Raw genomic sequence first — 20,613 nt, 5'->3', positions numbered from 1 at the left:
TTTTGATTTGCAAATGCCACTGCATTAATGACTTTTGGAATAAAAAGGTATCAGTTTGCGGTGTCCGAAATTCTTGTGCTCAAGAGCAATGTCAAACAGCAAAAGAGGTCCTCAACAAATTTGCTTTCCAAAACCTACCTCACCAACAATGTAGCGCATGCAGGAATATCAGTGCTGTCATCAAGCTAAATAGCAACATTTCTGTCTTGATTTTCTAGATTGTTGTGTGATTTCTTCGTTTTGCCATGTCTCATTATCAATAACAGGAATCTGTTTAATTATCAGTCTTCTGAAGTTTTCTTCCACAACCGTCTTCGCAATGTAAAGGGGACATCTATGATTGTGAAATGCTGTTCTCTCTGGTTTGTTTACATTTAGAAGCTCAGTGTCTTTTGTAACACAAGTCATTTTGTAGCACTTTAATTCAGTTAGAAGTCTCCCAAATTTGGAGACATTTCAACATGAACTAATCCAAAACTTTACCCACCTATGGTGCAGGAGTACAGCAATATCCTCATCTCATTTTGTGCTTTTCAAAGTATGGAGTGCTCTCAGTTGTATAAATAACTCCAGAGGCAGTGAGCAGAGAGAGAGAGAGAGAAATCCTAGCATACCGAGGCACTTTGGTTTTTCAGTCATTCATAGACACTGGGGTTGTGTAAACATATTAGAATGAGATCTAGCAAATGGTGAGAAAACGTTTTGGGCACTTTTTGTTGTGCAACATGGGATGCAAATATAAATGATGGTAATTGCAGTTTATCATTGTAAGAAAACACCCCGTTTGCCACCTGAAATGATGTGGCATTTCTTATGCCTTCCTCAGAAACAAATCACAAGGCTTTATCTGCCAGATTGCCAAGATGATTAGTTGAATGACGCAGATTTCCTGGCTTCAAACCTTCATTTGCTATCATTTATACATGAATATGAAACTTTGACTTACCATCTTGATTCCTGCTGGAATATTTAACAAATTTAGATTAATTTAGATTTTTTCTTGGTTGGCCCAGTAGCAACATTGCTCACTTGCATCTCATTGCTGGGTTTTCTTGCACTTTCTCCCTCCTGTTTATTTTGAAGGATTGCAACATTTTTCAGTTTTTTGTGACGTCTGTCTGTCTTCTTGTTGAGAAGAACTTTTCAATATTACTGGCAGTTGACATTCAGCCCTCTATCATTTGTATATCCCATTCACATATGTAATAAAATATTTAAAATTAAGTAAATATCTCAAACAAAGTTGTGTAATACTCCATGGCACTGGGCCATTATGTTGCAAACTGGCTCACTTTTCACAGTGGCATGGAGCCACTGCTGCAAGACATAGCCGTGTGACACAAGAAACTGACGCATGACATGCTCTGTTGTGGTTTACTGACGCATAACAGCAGTAAGTGTGGGCTTGCTGCACACAAACATGGTTCATCAGGGCAGACAGGCTTTGACTCCAAGAGACTGTAAATAGAACAGAAACTCCACTTGGGTTTTCAACCATTTAATTGTGCAAACAGGTAATTGGAGGTACAAAAAAAAATAGAATTTTTAAAAAACATTTTAAGCACATTCTGAGTGGGCTTTCCAAGTGTTTTTTGTTTGTTTGTTTGTTTGTTTTTTCATTTTATTTAAATATTAAATAAATAAAGCCAATCAGGAACAAATTGTATCCTGAATTTTACTTTGAAATATAATATAGAAAAAAAAAACTGACAGAACTTACATGGCTAAGTCTCCAAAAAAGGGTATTGCTATCAACGCATTTATTTACTTATTCTTTCTTTTAATATCTTTCAATGTATAGTTTGTTTTGATACATCTGAATATGTAACCCTAACTTAGTGTGATTATATTTAATTTGAAGTGGATCTCCTCTTTTCTTATCATATTATTATTCATATTTTTATTTTATTCAAAAATGAATGTATTATAACAGAAAAAGGAAAAAAAATGTATGAAGATACTCTGTTGGCTTATTCATTTCTTAACACCACCCTTAACAGTATTTAGAATTAAAGTTTAAACAGCAGCAGCTAGGCTAACCATAGTCTAGGTCACAATATTGTAATATAAAGTCTGCACAAGAGAGCAGAATTAGGTTCATGTTCATTTTATATTTGTGTGGCTGTTAAAATTGATTTAAATGAAACCGTTAAATTGTTTATAACTATTTTTCTCAGAGACCGATTTTTGAAAATCCTTGTAGTAGGTGTCAACCTGTTACTGTAGTCCACATAACTGGCCACCAGAGGCTATGCATCCTGAATCCAGTGTACTATAAGGCGACCGCCAGCAGCATGACAACAACTACTACTAAGACGACAACAGAAAAGACACGCACTGTGGTTTGTTTCTCTGAGAATACACTTGTGCTGATCTCTTTGCTAAAACAACTACTTATTACTTATGTTCTTTATATTTTGCAGTTTATTTGTACTAGAGAATAAATACAATTAAGCATCCTAGCACCTTTAAAGACTCCTTAGTTGTAAAGCTGTAAAGAATGTCTAGACATTCTGGAATCCAGGTAAATCCACTATATTCACCTCAGCTAGCTATCTGTCAGCGGTCAGTATCTGACCTCAGGGACACTATTATTTGGCTGGAGAATCACCCTTAACACTCGACAGTGACACTGACATAACCACCATAGTGGTTATGGTAGTTTAGTTATGGTCTTCAGCGCTGATACAAGCGTTGATGGAATTTTAATACATCTGTATTATTGCCAGACTGAGGGTGGCCATCCAAAAATATTCAGTTTGTCTAAGCTCTGTGGTCAGAAAATCACTGATGAAGGGTAAACTGTACATGATGTAAGCTGGGCTACAGTTTCTAACTGTGCACCACCATCATAGTGGCTAGTTAGTGTTTCTAATAAAGTGACCAGTGAGAGAATTTCTTAAATATTCTTCACATAGAAAGGTATCGGGTCACAGTGCACTAGATATTTACTGACAGATACTAAATAAGGCACTGTATAATATGCCCCAAAATTTGTAGACACCTATTCACCCAACATTTCTTTCTAAGTGCAAAATGGAATATTTGTCTCCATTTTATGGAAAGGCTCTACACTGGATGCTAAAATGTTGTTTAAAGGATTTGGTGGTATTCAGCCACATGTGTAAGGTCAGGTACTGATACTGAATCACACACAGCTCAATGTCAAAATGTAGAAATACAACAGCACTGTATTAGCCAAGCCTGAGTTATGAGCTTTCTTTGAATGACTAACACAGAAAAATTCATTGCAATTTTTGAAGTCTTCATTAGAAGACACACTGGTGAGTAATGGAAGTTGCATAGACATGCCTTATGACAAACAGTCATTTTAGCAGCACATTAATCTATCAAAACATTCAATAAAGTTAAATTACTGGCAACACTCTTTCACCATGTAATACATTATATGACCAAAAGTATGTGGACATTTTCTTATTCTACATTTTATCTAACACCATATGAAAATTAGGCATTATTTGCTGTCATATCAGCTTCTGCTACGTGTAAAGACTTTAGCCGGCATAACGCAGCATTTCTGTGAGGGTTTGATTGCAAAAACTGCCACTAGATCATTGGCGTGATTAAGTTAGATTATTAGTTCTTAACCACAAGGGAGATTTCAATTCGTTCCAGTTATGCCAAATTGTGTGTTTGAGAGAACACAGGTTTTAGACCCCTCTGGCCTAAACGGGGGAAATGGGGAATGGGGAATTTAGGCTCATGTGTGTCTATTCCAAAGCGTCCCATTATGATTGTCTCATTCTGTGGTCATTTTACAGTGTGTGGTTTGGTTTCCTGAATTAAAAAAAAAAAATTAATTCCCGGCACTAAAGAAGCTTCAGAAAGAGCACAGAGTCTCAAATAAAATGGTATTGGTAGTTTAGCTGGGTGGTGCCACCTGCAATGTGTTATATAAATAAATACATAGAAGAAAAAAAATAAGAAAGTGCTTAGTTTGTATGCTTTCTGGGGCTGTGTTCAGCATGACACAAGGAGTGTTGGCCACTGTTCCACTGTTCTCATTGTTCACAAGCTCAGATCTCTGCAACATTTACACACACATATGATATTATCATTGTAATCTGAACAGAATTCAGACACATTGTAAAAGGTCTATCAGTATACAAATGTAACAAACATACTAGTCATCTCTGGAAGCCCTTCATGAGACATAAAAATGTTGGGAAAGGACACCATGCCCTTGCTGTCCACCTCTGTCCTCACAGTGTAGGCCTTAAATCCAGTATTTCCTGCCAACACAGCTCTGTGAATGATGGCAATTCTCGCTTCCTCATGGTAAGGTGCACCCATGTCTCTGCCTAACACCACGTCCTGACTCTGGCCAGACCTCCGTAATGGAAATGAGACGCTCAGTCTCTCAAGCCTCCGCACAGAGAAGTGGTCGAAGGGCAGCAGCTCATCCACAGTGGAGTCGCATTTGAAAAGTGCCAGGTGACGAATCTCAGAGTTGTTCAGCAGTCGAGCCACATTGAGGGATGACGTGTACCACACAGTAAGACGCTTGTAGTATACTGTGCCAGGGCCATGAGCCTGCTGCCAAGGGAGAATCCAGAGACACGATTAGCAAAGCCAAGAGCAGGCATCTGTTGGATCACATATTGTCACTGTTGGACCACAACAATTTACCAAAGCACCATCTTTTATTATTTAACATAGCCTAAAATGCCAGCTGCTTTTGACACAGCGTCAAATATTTATCATGCATCAACGATAAAAGCAATTCAAAATTAATTTAGGGTAGAATTCTGTTACATTAACCTGAAAGTTAAATATGATTTTGCCCTCTCCTTTAAAGTTACATCAATAAACTAGATTGTTACAGCATGGAAAACTATACACTTCTCCCTTCCTGTATATTCTCCTCATGTGTTACCATCCTTTTTTTTAACAATCTATTTATTTGATTTTTGTCAAGTAATACAAATGGTGCAAAGAAGTCATAAAAAAAATACAAAAACGTTAAAATCCTGAAATAAATAATAGTATACTAATATTAAAGTCAAACTCAATTGCAAGAGTCAGTCAATTAAGACACAAAATGATCTATAACACTATAATAAGAACTGATATTGTGATTGTGTGAATATAGCATGTAAAGTTCACATGGAACTGGTGGCACTGAGCATGCATTAACGGTGCCATTGGGGCTAGGTACAGCCTTAGTCACCAGGAAGGCCAGTGTGGATTTACGGTTGTTGATAGTAAAGGGTAAAGTAGGACTGTAAAGCTGACTTGGTGAGGTGTGGGTCTGGGATGCCAGACTTCACTGTTGAGCGTTCTGGAGGTGTATTGGGCTTAATTCAGCAAAACACCAACAAGAGAAGACTCTGCGAAGAGCTAGTGATACAGTGGCTGGTTTGGGTACTCCTGGGCTGGGCTCAATGACTAATGATAGCTGGTTGCAGATCAGATCATAAACAGCCACAGCAACATTAATGTTGAGATGTAGGATTCATCAGGAATTTTGTGGCTGCAGGTAGGAAGAGAGTGGGGTGGGCCCTATGTCTGTGTGAAACCCAAGGGCATAGAATTAGCATGGACAGAGGTGACGTGTCCCCACCAATATCCAGCGATTATTTAATTGTCCACACAAATAATTTGATCTCCAAAAAAAAAAAGAAAAAGATCTGTCAACGTCTCATTAACCCAGAGGTGCAAAAAGGTTTAAATAACGTTCTCTACTCAAGTCCTACTGCCCCGTAGCACATATGGCCAGTGTGATTGGCTGTGCCTTTGCTTGCTCTCACGTGAGTCTCTGTAGTTTGATTGTTAGCAGCACCAAAACTGGAAGGAAAACTTTCCAGTCATATGCGAGACTTACTGCGCAAGACTCAGGTACATCGTGGGTGACACATGGGTGTCAAAAGTGAATGAGGAGGGCAGCAAAAAAGAAGAAGGTGGACATAAGGAGTTATTTTCAAAGAAATGTCACTCAGAGTGAAACTTGGTAATGAAATGAGTCCATCATAATAACAGCAGACTAAAAGCATCTTTAGCTATGTATAAGAGGAAATTAACAGCACAACAAAGTGCCAATTCTCAGTTCTCTTACATTGTCATTTTATAATGGAGCAAAGGTGGGAAAAAACAACAAAAAACAGCCAATGGGGTGTGGTCAAGAACAAATGTACGCCATTGGTGGAACCTACTCTACTACATCTCATTTTCTCTCGCTTTACCACACAACACATTTCTTGATTCCACATGGTATGAGAGGGAGGTGCAGGAGATTTCCATTTCAATAGTATTAAACTTCTAGCTCATTTAGCCTCCCCAGTTGAATGGGAACTCAATGAGGGAATAAAGCAAAACAAGGCAATGAGATTCCCTATAATAAGTGTTAGTGAATTATAAATGTTAGGCCAATATAAGTACAAAGAGGGACAGGACCAAAATGTGTGTACATGGTTTGCAAAAGCCTGCTGACATCTGTCACGTTTAGAATCAATGTTTTTAACAATATGTGAAAGCCTAACTTTTGCAAAAAGAAACCGATGAACTGGACGAGGCCATATTTAGCACAAATAGATGCTTTGTGAATCTTCTTTAGTGCACCGTCCCACAGTTCTGGTGGAATTTCCTCCTTGAATTCTGACTCCCAAATGGACTTAATGGTATCAAGAAAGGCTAAACGCAAAGACTGGATCTGCACATAGAGATATGTAATTTACCCCTTCATAGAGGAAGCTGGACTAAAAAAATTATCTAAAGGGGTGTCCCCAGGTAGACTGGGAAATTATAGACTGATATCCTTAATAAAGCTATGCATTTGTAAATACCTAAAACTAGGTACAGAAAATGTATCCACCAACTTTTAAAAGAGGCAACGTTGTTGTCTATATATAAATCCTTAAATGATCTGACACATAGGGTGCTCCATGTAGTAAATGCCCTTCTACTTGTGATAAAGAAAATGAGGGATTTGCTATTAGGGCTCAGTTGGAAAAAAAATCTGCAGCCCAAAATTATACCTACCACCTTTTTTTGTAAATCAGGTGGGGACCCTTGACTGAGGCGCAGACAAATGCAACCAGAGATGCAGGTCTACAAGATAAGACTTCCATTTTAAGCCAGATAGGAGGACTTGAGAGAAGACTGTGTTGGAGCCAATATTGTATAATCCTCAAGTTCGGTGCCAGTAGTAAAATCTACAGTTAGGCAAAGCCTATGTAATTTTTTGTCCCAAATAAATTGCAAAATGAGAGAGTCCAGAATGTTGAAGAGTCTCTGGGGTAGGAAATTTGGTATACATTCTAATAAAGAAACATAGGCAGGACCTTCATTTTAACTTAGTTCGAGCAGCAAAGTATAATTTTAATACTGACCACCGAACCCGATCATCTTTAATCTGAGCCAAAAGTGGGGCAAAATCAGCCATATAGAGATCCCTAAAGTCAACAGTTACTTGCAACCCTAAATATATTATGCTGTGCTGGGCAAATTTAAATGGTAAATCAAAAGAATATTCGCATGCTGGATCGTTAAGAGGAAACAGCACACCCTTTTTGAAATTTAACTTGAAATGAAAGCAAATTAGTGTGGTAAGAGAAGCTGGGATTGATGATTGAAGATTAGAGACTAATAGAAGTAAATCATCTGCATGTAGCAGGTAGTGTCGCAGTCACACAGCTCCAGGGACCTGGAGGTTGTGGGTTCGATTCCCGCTCTGGGTGACTGGAGTTGGTGTGTTCTCCCCGTGTCCGCATGGATTTCCTCCGGGTGCTCTGGTTTCGTCCCACAGTCCAAAAACACACGTTAGTAGGTGGATTGGCGACTCAAAAGTGTCCGTAGGTGTGAGTGTGTGAGTGAATGTGTGTGTGTCTGTGTTGCCCTGTGAAGGACTGGTGCCCCCTCCAGGGTGTATTCCTGCCTTGCGCCCAATGATTCCAGGTAGGCTCTAGACCCACCGTGGCCCAGATTACAGATAATGAATGAATGAATGAATGAATGAATGTTTTCTAACAATCCCATTATTTGAACTCTACTGCGAAAAGCTACTGATAAGGGTTCAATGGCCAGAGAAAATAGCAAAGAGCTTAATGGGCACCCTTGGTGAGAAGAGTGATGGAGGGGGAAACAGTCTGACTGTGTATTGTTATTCCTTACAGCTGCCTTAGGTGAAGCATTAACCAAATTCACAAAATAAAAGACTCGCCAAATCCTAATCTCTTCAAAGTATAAAAAAGATTAATCCATTCCAACCTGTCAAAAGCATTTTTCGCATCAGTAGATAATAACGCTTCAGGAGAATTAGAACTAGAGGAAGTATATATTATATTGAATAGGCATCTTAAAAAAAAAAAGAGACTATTTTTAATAAAGCCCATCTAATCAAGAGAATTAATAGTTGGTAACACTGTTTCTAGACATGAAACAAGAGTTTTGGATAATAGTTTAAAGTCTGCATTAAATAAACTAATTGGGTGATAAGTATAAGAGTCAAGAGCATCTTTATCTTTCTTAAGGATGAGAGAAATTATAGCTTGATTAAGAGTTACAGGGATTCTGCCTAATTCCAGTGATTTATTAAACATATTCAGTAAGTTTCAATGCTGAAGAAAGATTCTCAATAGTTATTGGTTCATCTATTTTTCTTTCTGAATTTGGATCTAACAAAGGAACCTCAAATGAGAAAAGTATTACATATCCTGGAAGTCACAGTGTGAATAATCCTATTGTCTTCCAGAAAGTAGTCAATGCGAGTAAAGATGCTATGTACCTGAGAAAAAAAGGAAAAGGCTGACCTTAGGATTAGGGAAGTGCCAAATATCTGAGATAGCAAATGGCCTCATAAATAAATATCCCAATAGCACTTGCAGATTTAGATAGAGCTTTAGTTCTACTGGAAGAGTGATTCAGCACAGGGTCAAACCAACAGACCTCCACCCAATACCAGAGAATGTTAATACAGATTGAAGATAAAAATGTTTCTTTGGACCGTTCTCAAAGTATTTAAAATTTACCAACTCATGAGAAAATAACAAAAAGGTCCAAAATACACCCTCCCTCTTGGGGGGAGGCGTGTCCGTTACGAGAGAGTCGCAGACACCAGTCGAGTGAAGTTCAAAGCAAATCAAAGTATTTATTTACCAAATACTGGATCCAGGAGAACTTAACACATTGAGAACAGTGTGATACCCCTCCCAAGTGAAGCTCTGAAGCTCACATGATCTGACTTCAACAGTTATACCCCAGATGACGTATAGCCTGGTGGTGAGGCGTTTCTGGCTGATTAGCGTATATTATTATGCATAATTTCACGTGTTAGTACTCAGCTCTTCACGTGCAAAATTCAGGTGCCTGTTGTGACCCTGAAGACATTCATTATCTGGCCAGGCTGACAATGGGCCTCTTTTCTCTCAGCACTCTTTTCCCAAGAGAATAAAATTTAGGGAGTCAGAAATATACACTTCAAGGCCACAAATAGCTACAGATCAGCGCCTCCATGACCAACACTATGATGTCAGTGTGTTACAATCCTGGAGTGCACATCTGTTCAAGGTTAGACGTTAAGAATTAAAAATGTGTAAATCTCAAGTTATCATGCCATATAGTGAAGTTAGCTTATAATATGTCTTTAGGAGTAATTATCATATGAGTTAGTTAATGTTTAACTACATGTGTAAGTAATTCATAATGTAAATGCTGGTTAGTCATTCATATAAATGCATATAGGGTACAGGATTTCACACAATGAGTATGCTAATTTAACTAATCATAATTTAAGGATATTTGTCAACAAACACAAAGTAATAAAATGGTTTTCTACAACAATTTCTGGAATGTTGAATAAAAGCTATCTAAACTCATCATTATCCCAATTTGGAGCATACACATTTACTAAAATGTACTGGGATATTATATAATTTACCAGTAAAAATAAGGTATCACCCATTGCAGTCTGAGATCATATTTGAGAAGGAGAAGGGAACTGATTTCTGCAGTAAAATTGCCACACCCCTTGCTTTACGACTAAAGGGAGAGTGGAAGGACCGTCTGATCCAACCAGTTTTAAACTTAGATATGTCAGATGTCTGCAGATGAGTTTCTTGGAGAAAAACTACCTGAGCACCAACATGTAAAAGGTATTGGAAAAATTTAGCATGCTTCATTGGAGAGTTAAGACCTCTACAATTCCAGCTAATAAAATTAAGTTCACCTCCCTTATGTCTAGTTTTTTTATCAGTATTTGAAATGATGGAAAAAGTATTTTGTCTACACAGAACCTGAGATTTACATTGACTGACTAAATAATGAACAAAACCCCAAAATTAAAAAACAAAACAAAAAGAAAATCCAGTTCTTAAGTCCTCTCAGCTTCAGAAATACCCTGGGGCCTTGCATAAATTTCGTCTCTGTTCAACTTTTCGGCGCAATACATCCCCCGATATCGTCATGCCGTACCTATTATGCACCGTGCGGTCACCTCTGATTGAACCAACGCTTCCCATTGAAAATGAATGGGATATGTTGCGGTGCATCAACATGGCGAAGTAATGTAAATACGGTGTTAGACTTACTACGAGTAGATAACAACTTCCAGAGTGTACCCAAAACAACCCCTGTGTAGAAGAACAAGTCCTTGTGAAAATTAAAAGTTAGTTTAAGCCATATTCTCTCAGAGCCACAGGGAAACGCATCTACATTGTTCGCCCGTCCTATTGAACCTTTTGATAGTCATGTCTTACCATCTTCGTTTGGTAGGAGAGGAGGGTGATATATAATAGATAACTGGTAAATATTGCTTAATTACTAGATGTGGAGCAATACAACTTTTTCTTTTCTGATTCTGATACTGACATTGAATGTTATGTATTAGCCGATATCAATAACTTTATGACTTTTTTGGTAACTATTAAGCTTTACAATAGGTTGTTGATAGTTGACGTCCATTGTAGTTAGTTTTCATTGTAATAACTTTAAAAAATTAAAAAACTGCCATTTTGTCTTTTTCCTACATAATGTACATACCTACTTCTCTTCTAATCTGTAAAACGATGAAAAGAACATCCAGTCAGATAACAGATATAGATATAAACTAGAATGAATAGAGCATGTGTGGAGAGAGGGAGGGAGAACTGGCATGAATTGTTTGAACCTGTACTATATCTGGATTTTTAGTTTTTCATTATTTTTTGTGCACACAGATCTTTTATCTGTGAACCACTTCAAACAAAACTGGAGTCAGGTGTTTCCGCATCTTTCAGGTTTCCCAGGCTCACAGTGGGAAGCTAAGGGGGTTTTAAAGAGGATATGTTTTTGTTTCTTCTGTGGAGGATCCCTCAATTATCCATGTGCTAAGATTTGTGTTTAATGAACATTTTAGAGACTCATTATTGACTGAAATAATGTTCTAAGCCTGGAGGTTTTCTTTCTTTCTGCCTCTCTGAGTAGTGTTGTGCTATTACAAATGGATCAAACACAGCAGTGCTTCTGGAGTTTGCCAGTTCTGGAAAGTAAACACTCCTCCAACCAAAATTATCCAGCCAAAAGCATCCAGTGCGCAGGGTCGATTGACCACTGATGAAGACAGAGCATGACAAACATAAACTCTGCTGCAACACTGTGCCATACCAGCTCTGCTAATTAAGGGTGTTTTCACACCTACAGTTTGTGTGCTCTGTTTTGTTTAGACTTGTATGGGGCGGGAGCAAGAAAGTTCATACAGGAAGAATCTCCTGTGTTGTGGAGTCATGTATAATGCAAAGCACACCTGGCTACAGGAACCATTTAGCACAAACCTGAGGAGTTCACCTGATATTACACCTGCACCCGCACCAAAGATGTAATTGAACCAGAGTCCGATTTAATTTGTTAACCAATTTAAAGTGCATGTGTGAAAACACCCAAAGTCAGCAAACAGGCTCTTTCACTGGAGAATGAAATGTATGAGAGGGGCCACCACCCCAGAGAGGGCAAAGCCAATAATGTTCCCTTGTATGCTTGGGATCTCCTGATGATAGACTCAACAATTACACATGTACACAGCTTAGGAGTGTAAATTTCATATCTTTATAGAAACACTACCTGCTCCAGTGTAAAAAGAGGTCTGTCATCACAGTAACACTCGCTGGAGTTAATGACACTGCATGCCACCAGGTCCTGTGAGCACAGGCAAATAAGGAGACTGTCCTCACGCACAAAGGCCAGTGTGAACTCTCCACGCAACAGCCTTGGCATGACCAGACCCAGGACACAGTACAGCACCACACAGCCTGTATGGCCCAATACAGTCATCTTCCTTGGAGCACAGGACTACAGACAGCAAAGAGCAGAGGCGTCATCTAGAAAGGTTCATCTGTACATATGTGAACCTGAAATGAAAGAATCTGTGTCAAAATTGGTAAAATATTATGTAAAATTATCTCTAGCTTTAAAATACTCTTTGTAATATAACCCTTCACAGTACGGACTGGCTCGTGTTTCTCTTATTTTACCAACTGCCTCACAATTTGTTATGTTGTGGAAATATTTAAGGTTTTATTAACTGCGGTTCTCTTGGTCTTTGCTATAGTTAGGTTGATTTTTCTGCCTTCATATGTCAAAATAGGTTACATCTCAGCTGAACAGTGTGTAAATGTTTACCTGCCAAATTCTTTTTTAAAAGCTGGTTGTATATTTGTGAATGAATCCATTAATCAAGGTCCCACTGTGTCATTAATGCAAAGTGCCATTCCTACAAAGCATGGCGTTCTTGAGTCATTCCATGCATTAGCTGGAAATAGTCCAGAGCACTTCTGCAATGATAAAATGAACAGACTTAGGTTCTTAGTCATTCTTCTTTCTAAGTCATTGTTCTTATAAACAATGATAAAGTATGGTTAGAAAGTCTGTTATTGTGAGAGATTTTTATAATAATATGCTTCCTCATAATATTCTGTGGGGTTGTGTCTACTTTTAAAGCACATTTAACTCAGTGTAACTCAAGACTTCCTCTTGTGATTTTCTTGCTTGAAGAAAACATTTACACAAATATAGAACTGCTGACAGATGTGGATCTACATTGCTGCTTGGTCTGCAGCAGGGCACCTTCCCTCAGCTGCTTTAATGCAACAGCCACTTAGCAACCAAGTGTTCATTTGGTCAAGTGAACAAAACACAGCTGTCCTCCATTTCCTGACTCATGCTAGGGTGCGTCCCCACACGTCCTTGGAAGAGGCTCAAGATTTGCTCTTTCTCCATTTCTTTGTTATACTTATTTAAAACATTTTGAGACAATGTAAATTTATGTAAATGTAAAAATGTAAAAAAACAGTTCCTCATACATTAAGGATAAGTGTAAGGCTAGTGTTTTGTACTTAGTGATAGTCATTATTCAGGTTCATTCCATTTGTATGAATGGATTTCTTGGGAAAACAGTGAGTTATACTGAAAGTGACAAAGCAGCTTCTCTGTTAAATCTTTGCTAACATTCTAAGCAAAATAGAATCTTGTGTATATATTTATACATATTAACCAAAATCATAGCCCAAAAGCCCAGTGTGAAAGACTGATGTTAAAACTTCAGACACTTTGGATAAAGTGCTTTCTCTCATAAGCCCTAATGCACTCCAAATGGATTACATGTTTACTCTGGAGAATACAGAGTAGAATGAAGAGAATGTATTCCCTTTCCTCTAATACAAACACACTGTAGAGCCAGACATACTTACAGCTGCAAGATGACCAAATTGAGCCACAAACATAAGACAAAGAAAATAAGAAACTAGAAAAGTGTACTACCTGGTAAGAGAAACATCCAATGTGAGTCCTTGTCCTCGTCCAGAGATCTGGCAGACTGATGAGGAATACAGAGTTTCACAGGGCTCAGTGAGTCAGAAATTTGCCAAAGCCACAGAAAGTGTCCTCAGCATCCAGCTATGCACAACCACTTGAGCCAAGCCGGAAAGCATTAACTCCACATGGAACAACACGAGACTGAAGCTCACAAATAGGAGGTCATTGTAAATGACTTAGAATATATTCCCAGGCATGCTTCCTATTGGACATGAGATGGTTGTAATCCTCTAGTATTTTTACACTGTACAATCACTGGATTATAAACATCTACACTCATTTTCCATTTTATCACCTCAGATGACCATACAGAAGCACTTTGTAGTTCTACAATTACAGATTGTAGTTTACTTGTTTCTCTGCCTACTTTCTTATCCCCATTTCACCCGACTCTACAATGGTGAGGACTAGAGGAGGTTGGTGAAAACTATTGTAGGTGGGGCTAGAAAAAAAACCCACAGAAGCTTGTGCCCTGATTAATCAGCAGGGCGTCAGGTCTTTAATCACCAATAACCATCAGAAGCCTTTCTCCCAAAGTCGTTGTCTTGTCAAATGTCGTAAATTATATGTGATGTCACTGCTTAAAGGAGGTTCTAGTCTAAAAGAACATCTAATAAGAGGCAAGTGATGCTCCAATCCTCAATCCTTGAGAACCAATCAAGCCTTCAAGGCGGGATTCCTAAAACCTGGTTTAAAACCAGTGTCGCGGATCTCTCTCTCAGATTTTCTCTTAGGCTTGGCTCTCACTCTCCAGCTCTTCAACATTTCAGTCCAGGCAGAACAAACCCAGAACAGAGAAAGAAAATGTAGAGAGAGAGAAGGAAAAAGGAGGGGTGGAATAAAGGAGAAATTTTCCAGTCTGGAAGCTCAGCTAAGAGCTAATTCCAACAGAAATTTTATCTTTATTTCTATTAGAAAATTTAGAAAGATAAAGTTCAATCCAACAAAGCTCAACTCTAAGCCCTGAGCATGAAAGAGACTCAGTCCTGATCTCCGAGTCCTGAAGCGTGGAACCGGAGCTTCAGGATTGTGGAGGAGAACCCCCACATGCACCGTCAGAATGATCACCTTCTGAGGTGGCATCTCTGAGCAAATGTCCAGGAGAGACATGCATTTATGTGGCTTTCACAAGGAAGCAGACCCAGCGAAGGAGAATCCCCACATGCACCCTTTTTAGAATTTAGGGGAATTATCATAGAGAAATACCCTCATATATTAATCTCCCTTATTCATTCATTCATTGTCTGAAACCGCTTATCTAATTCAGGTTCACGGTGTGTCCGGAGCCTAGCCGGAATCATTGTACCCAAGGTGGGAAGACACGCTGGAGGGGGTGCCAGTCCTTCACAGGAAGTCACACACACAACAACGTGTGTTTTTGGACTGTGGGAGGAAACCAGAGCACCCGGAGAAAACCCACGCCGATATGGGGTGAACACACCAAACTCCTCACAGACAGTTACCTGGAGCGGGACTCGAACCCACAACCTCCAGGTCCCTGTGTGACACTACCTGCTGCACCACTGTGCCGCCCAGTCTCCTTTATGTATAGCTGTAATCCATTTCATTATATGAGTGTATAATCAATATTAGTTATTTGATATTATCTTTAATAAACAAGTTATCTTCAATAAACTGTTGTATAAGAAAACCAGTCCTTGGTTATTTGTTTATGTGTAGACCTTTCATGTATGGAATTTTTTCTTTTGGTTAAGATTCAATTTCGGAGCCAAGAACCTACAGCGGGTCAATAAGCATGATAATTAATTAATAATAATTAATTCTAGCTAATTCATATATTGTATGTACATGTAAAGTTCAATATGATGACCCACTTGTCCAAGCTAAAACTGGACAGGTAAAGACACTACATATTATTTAATGGCTCCCAACCCTGGAGCTTAACAAAATGAATTAAATAATGGATTATTAATTAAATAATAATTAATTATCACTGACTCTGCTACAGCTATGTGTGGTTCCTCCTAACTACTGAACTTGTATTATCTATATTGTGCTAAGTGTCTCTACCTCTCTCTTTATTTACTCTTGATTCTAAGTGTCTTGGGTGGCACGGTGGCGCAGCAGGTAGTGTCGCAGTCACACAGCTCCAGGGACCTGGAAGTTTGATTCCTGCTCCTCTGTGAGGTTGGTGTGTTCTCCCCGTGTCTGCATGGGTTTCCTCCCATGGTCCAAAAACACACGTTGGTAGGTGGATTGGCGACTCAAAAGTGTCCGTGAGTGTGTGAATGAACGTGTTTGTGTTGCCCTGTGAAGGACTGGCGCCCCCTCCAGGGTATATTCCCAATGATGCCCAATGATTCCAGGTAGGCTCTGGACCCATTGCGACCCTGAATTGGATAAGTGGTTACAGATAATGAATGAAAGAATGTAAGTGTCTTTGGAAAAAAACTCTATATAAGAATAAAGTATTATTATTAGAGATAGTCTGCATCAGCCTATATTTTCTGTGGTTATCATGTAGTCCTTAAGCAGTCATAATTGTGAGATATATGTGCTATTGTAAAAAGGAAATAGAAGCAGGTCAGAAAGAAGAGGGAGAATTTCATTTTCAGGGCAAGAAAACTGCTGACAGATTTTGATTATTGGGTGCACAGTAAATTCATTAGTGTTAAATCAACACTATTAGTGTTAACTTAACACTGAGAGTGTTAAATTATTACACTAACAGTGTTAATTTAACACTGGTGAATTTACTGTGTGGTCTATGCCTTTAATATTAGTCCTAAAGGTATAGGTTAGGTATAGACCTAAATGCTGTATGGTTGTAATCAATAGCATTGTGTGATTTTGCTCTATAATATATTTTTGGTGACCCCTGACTACAAAGGATTTTGTGTGGTATGTGACACATTAGTTGGTGTAATGGATTCATCATTAATGTACTGCAGACATTACAGTAAACAAGCTAGGCTCTGTAAGGATTGTAAGACTTGGAATTCTGACTTTAAATGGCGTTTCTGAACTAATAATTTAATAATTTAACATCATAAATACTTCACACTTCACTATTCACTATTGCTCTCATAATTGAATGTGATCAAATATGTAGTAAAATGTCTTGGTATAGCCTTCCCAAAATAGTAAAGGTTGTTGCTACTAGGAGGATAAAAGGAGCAAATCCCACTGATAAACAGCCATTCAGAGAAATGAGCTGGTGTCCATAAGCTTTTGGTATTATAGTGTACAAATCAAAAGTAAGCAAGTTTGTGGAAATGTGTAGTCTGTAGTGTTTTGAAGTTCAGCCAGACTTCAAGAAAGGGGTGGAGTTTGGCCAATCTGATAAACTGTGATTTGGAAGAAGAGCTAGGAACACTGGCAGTTCTCTGTGCTTGTAAGGATAAAAAAAAAATCTTTTAAAACATTTGTCTTTCAATAATAATATCACAATACTTTCACAATTTATCATGGCCATTTATTTGGATTGAATACGGCAGAGTCTTGTTTGAAGACTCTAGAGGAATACAGCTATACAAAAAAGAAATGGCAAATTTTAAATAAATAAATTGGTTTAATTAATAAATATATATAAAACATATATATATATTCATTCATTCATTATCTGTAACCGCTTATCCAGTTCAGGGTCGCGGTGGGTCCAGAGCCTACCTGGAATGATTGGGCGTAAGGCGGGAATACACGCTGGAGGGGGCGCCAGTCATTCACAGGGCAACACACACAATCACACATTCACTCACACCTATGGACACTTTTGAGTCATCAAAAGTCACACACACTCACAACTACAGACAATCCACCTACAAACGTGTGTTTTTGGACTGTGGGAGGAAATTGGGGGCACCCGGAGGAAACCCACGCGGACACGGGGAGAACACACCGACTCTTCACAGACAGTCACCCGGAGCGGGACTCGAACCCACAACTTCTAGGTCCCTGGAGCTGTGTGACTGTGACACCACTTATATATATATATATATATATATAAACAGCAACATAACTAATTTTCCTTCATCAAAATGCTATATGTAACATTATTAAATTACACTTGTGCATTTGCAAATAAATCTAAATTCACCATGCTCAGTGACAGTTATAGGATAGAGGGGAATGATATACTTGACATACTTTGACTGATACACACACTGGCAAAGTGGCTGAGTATAGTTTTGCACTTTTACAGGTGGATCAGACACAGCAGTGCTGCAGAAATTTTTAAACACTTCAGTGCCTCTCCTGGATTACTAATACTCCACCAACCAAAAATAATAACACACCTGTTTACTTATGTACTGTATTGTGTGCTGCAAAAAAAATGTATATATATATATATATATATATATATATATATATATGAAACTACATGTATCCTCAATAAGCAAAGAATTTAAAAATAGAAGCACTGATGTAAAAGTTTTTGAATTCTATTATTAAGGTAAATTTATTTCCCCTGTGATAGGTCTTTCTCTGAATTAATGTGGTGTGAACACACGATGTGATGCTCTATATATAAGCAATACTATATCAGGGAAATGTTATCTCAGTGACTACACTGTAGGTAACAATGGCAGGAAACACTGTTGTTTCGTTGTTATGAATCAAGTCTCCTGAGACACTGGATAAAAGGATTATACATAAATATTGATTGAGGTAACAGGAAAGAGGAAAGAGTCATTATATTAGCAAGTGACAACAAGGGGCTTCTGATACCCATGGACATACACTGTGTTTAGGTTTACACTGTGTGTTTACAAGAAGTCAGTGTTAAATACAATTTTTAAAAATATGGTGTATGTTTTGTTTTCATTAAATATTTTAGCATGCCCAGTAGGCTATATCATGTTGGTCAACCTAGCTAATGTAAACATTGTCAGTCATGTACTAAACAGCTAAAGTTTGACAAGGCTATGTTTCATTATCCTATTATGTTCTTTAGCAAATAACAGGCTTTAAGGCAAGTCTGAGTGTCAGGTAGGCTTTTGTTGTGACTGAAATATTCTAGAATTTATGCACCAAAATATATAAATAAAAAAAGAGTAAAAAACTTTTCTTTGCAAATCAGTGGTGACTGAAATAAATATAGATTTACTTAAAGTTCATTATGTGTATAAATGTGATTTAATTTATTTATTTTTTAATCACTTTTCACTTTCGTGGTTAAGGCTATACCCAGTTTCCTTCTGTAGATTTCTCGCTATAGCTATCATACTGAGGATGTGGGTAAACACGTGCTTTTCACTAAGTCACATGAAGCTGAAGCAGTTCACTTCTGTGACCCTTGTCACAGGGATGGAAATACTGCGGTTGTAGGCCAGTCTTGGTTCTAGTAATACAGCATAAAGATTTATTTGTTATGAAAAGATTAACACTCCCCAAACACACACAAATATATATAGTATATAACTTTTTTAAAAATCGTTTTCTCATAAAAAATTACATAATTAGAAGTTATTTCCAAGAAAGCTAAATCCATTAAATAACTAAAAGTGGCTTACATCCAACAAAGTTTTCACAGATCCTTAAAAAGGTAATTATATTCACTTAGCCATTCACTAAATTCCAGTACCACCAGATTGGGGCATTTCGTAGGTTTATGACATGACACCCCTGGTGTAAAATGGAAGAATTTGCCTGTTTGATTTTTGAACATTGAAGATAAAACTAGAAATTTTTCAGCCATGCTGTTGACTGTTAATTTTTCAAGCCTAAAAAAAGCAATGTGTGAACATGTTAACAAAGTAGGGGTGTATAACATGAATAACAATTAAGTGTGGTCAGTATGAAATATAGTTAAGTGGTTTGGGTCATTAGTTGTTTTATACAAGTTTGATTTTTCTAATTTGGAAATGCAAGGAACAGTAAAAGCAGAGTTTCTTTCAGATGATGAAGGTATAAATGCTATTAGGACATGTTTTCTTTGTATGCGAACCTCTAGCATGTAATCTACAAAAGAATAAAGCCACTTAATTAAGAAATATATATTCATTTATTCAATGTCTTTAACCACTTATCCACTTCATGGTCACTGTCAGTCCAGAGTCTGACTGAAATCACTGGGCGCCAGGCAGGAGCCCACTCTGGACAGTGTGTCATCACAGGGCATCACACACTCACACACCTGGAGGAACCCATAGACATGGGGAAAACACACCAAATTCCTCATAGAAAGATCACTCAAGGTGTAGCTCAAACCCACAAGTCCAGGTCTTTGGAGCTGTGAGACAGCAACACACTGTGCTGCCAGAAATAAGAACTACCCTTAATAAACACATAGGTTCATATGTTTTCAAAATGTCTGCAGCAAATACATTTCAACACAAGGTTGAAAGTTATATAAATAAGAACATTTGGAGGGAAAATGTTATTTTTTACGATGAAATAGACAGAGAGAGGTAATTTAGGGAAGACAACTTTTCTTAAAAATCAGTCATTATTTCTTGTGCCATTTTTTTCTGAGAACAGATGAAACCATTTCAGGAGAGGAGAGAAACTTCAGAGATGATTTGGTCACATCTATATGCTGATAATACAGTGTATACAATAAATTACATTGTACTTGGACCCTACCTATTTTATCTTAAATCTTTTTTTAAAGCACTGATGCTAACAATTGTTCATAGCAATAGGATACCGGAAGTGCCTAAGTTGTTCAGTGATTAGAAGCCTTGGGTCAGGTGATTCGTGGAAAGCTGATGTGATCAGAGAGAAAAGCCACATCATCAGAGAGAAGGCAAATGATGACCAGTTTTATTCACGATCAGGAAGAGGAGGCAAGGTGTGCAACAGCAGTGTCACAGGCAAAACAATGCCAGTGGCTTGGATGGGAGGATCTAG

The 20,613-nt window shown here is 38.0% G+C and overlaps 1 protein-coding gene across 2 annotated transcripts; it reads right to left on the bottom strand.

The window, feature by feature from the left end:
* Positions 1–1,712: 1,712 nt before the first annotated feature.
* si:ch73-52p7.1 (uncharacterized protein LOC100321084 homolog) lies at positions 1,713–14,158 on the bottom strand. 2 transcript variants are annotated; one of them, XM_066679911.1, is made up of 3 exons: positions 13,747–14,158; positions 12,052–12,338; positions 1,713–4,557 (listed from the first exon to the last, which is right to left on the bottom strand). In XM_066679911.1, exons 2-3 carry the CDS (start codon positions 12,259–12,261, stop codon positions 4,120–4,122), a joined length of 648 nt encoding a protein of 215 aa, XP_066536008.1. In that variant the 5' UTR covers positions 12,262–12,338; positions 13,747–14,158; the 3' UTR covers positions 1,713–4,119. The 2 variants fall into 2 exon arrangements, with proteins under 2 accessions (XP_066536008.1, XP_066536009.1); XM_066679912.1 differs by having other exon boundaries at positions 1,713–4,554.
* Positions 14,159–20,613: the final 6,455 nt, after the last annotated feature.

This window comes from Hoplias malabaricus, chromosome 8, assembly GCF_029633855.1.
Source record: "Hoplias malabaricus isolate fHopMal1 chromosome 8, fHopMal1.hap1, whole genome shotgun sequence".
Classification (NCBI taxonomy): Eukaryota; Metazoa; Chordata; class Actinopteri; order Characiformes; family Erythrinidae; genus Hoplias; species Hoplias malabaricus.
Note: the sequence above shows the minus strand (reverse complement) of the source record. Positions and strands in the feature narration are given on the sequence as shown.

Bases quoted from the DNA above. Each gene is read 5' to 3' on its own strand.
- si:ch73-52p7.1 (XM_066679911.1), bottom strand. From the start codon at position 12,261: ATGACTGTATTGGGCCATACAGGCTGTGTGGTGCTGTACTGTGTCCTG. The intron at 4,558-12,051 runs GTAGTGTTTCTA...CTCCCTTGGCAG, and splicing joins CTCTTTTTACACTGGAGCAG to CAGGCTCATGGCCCTGGCAC.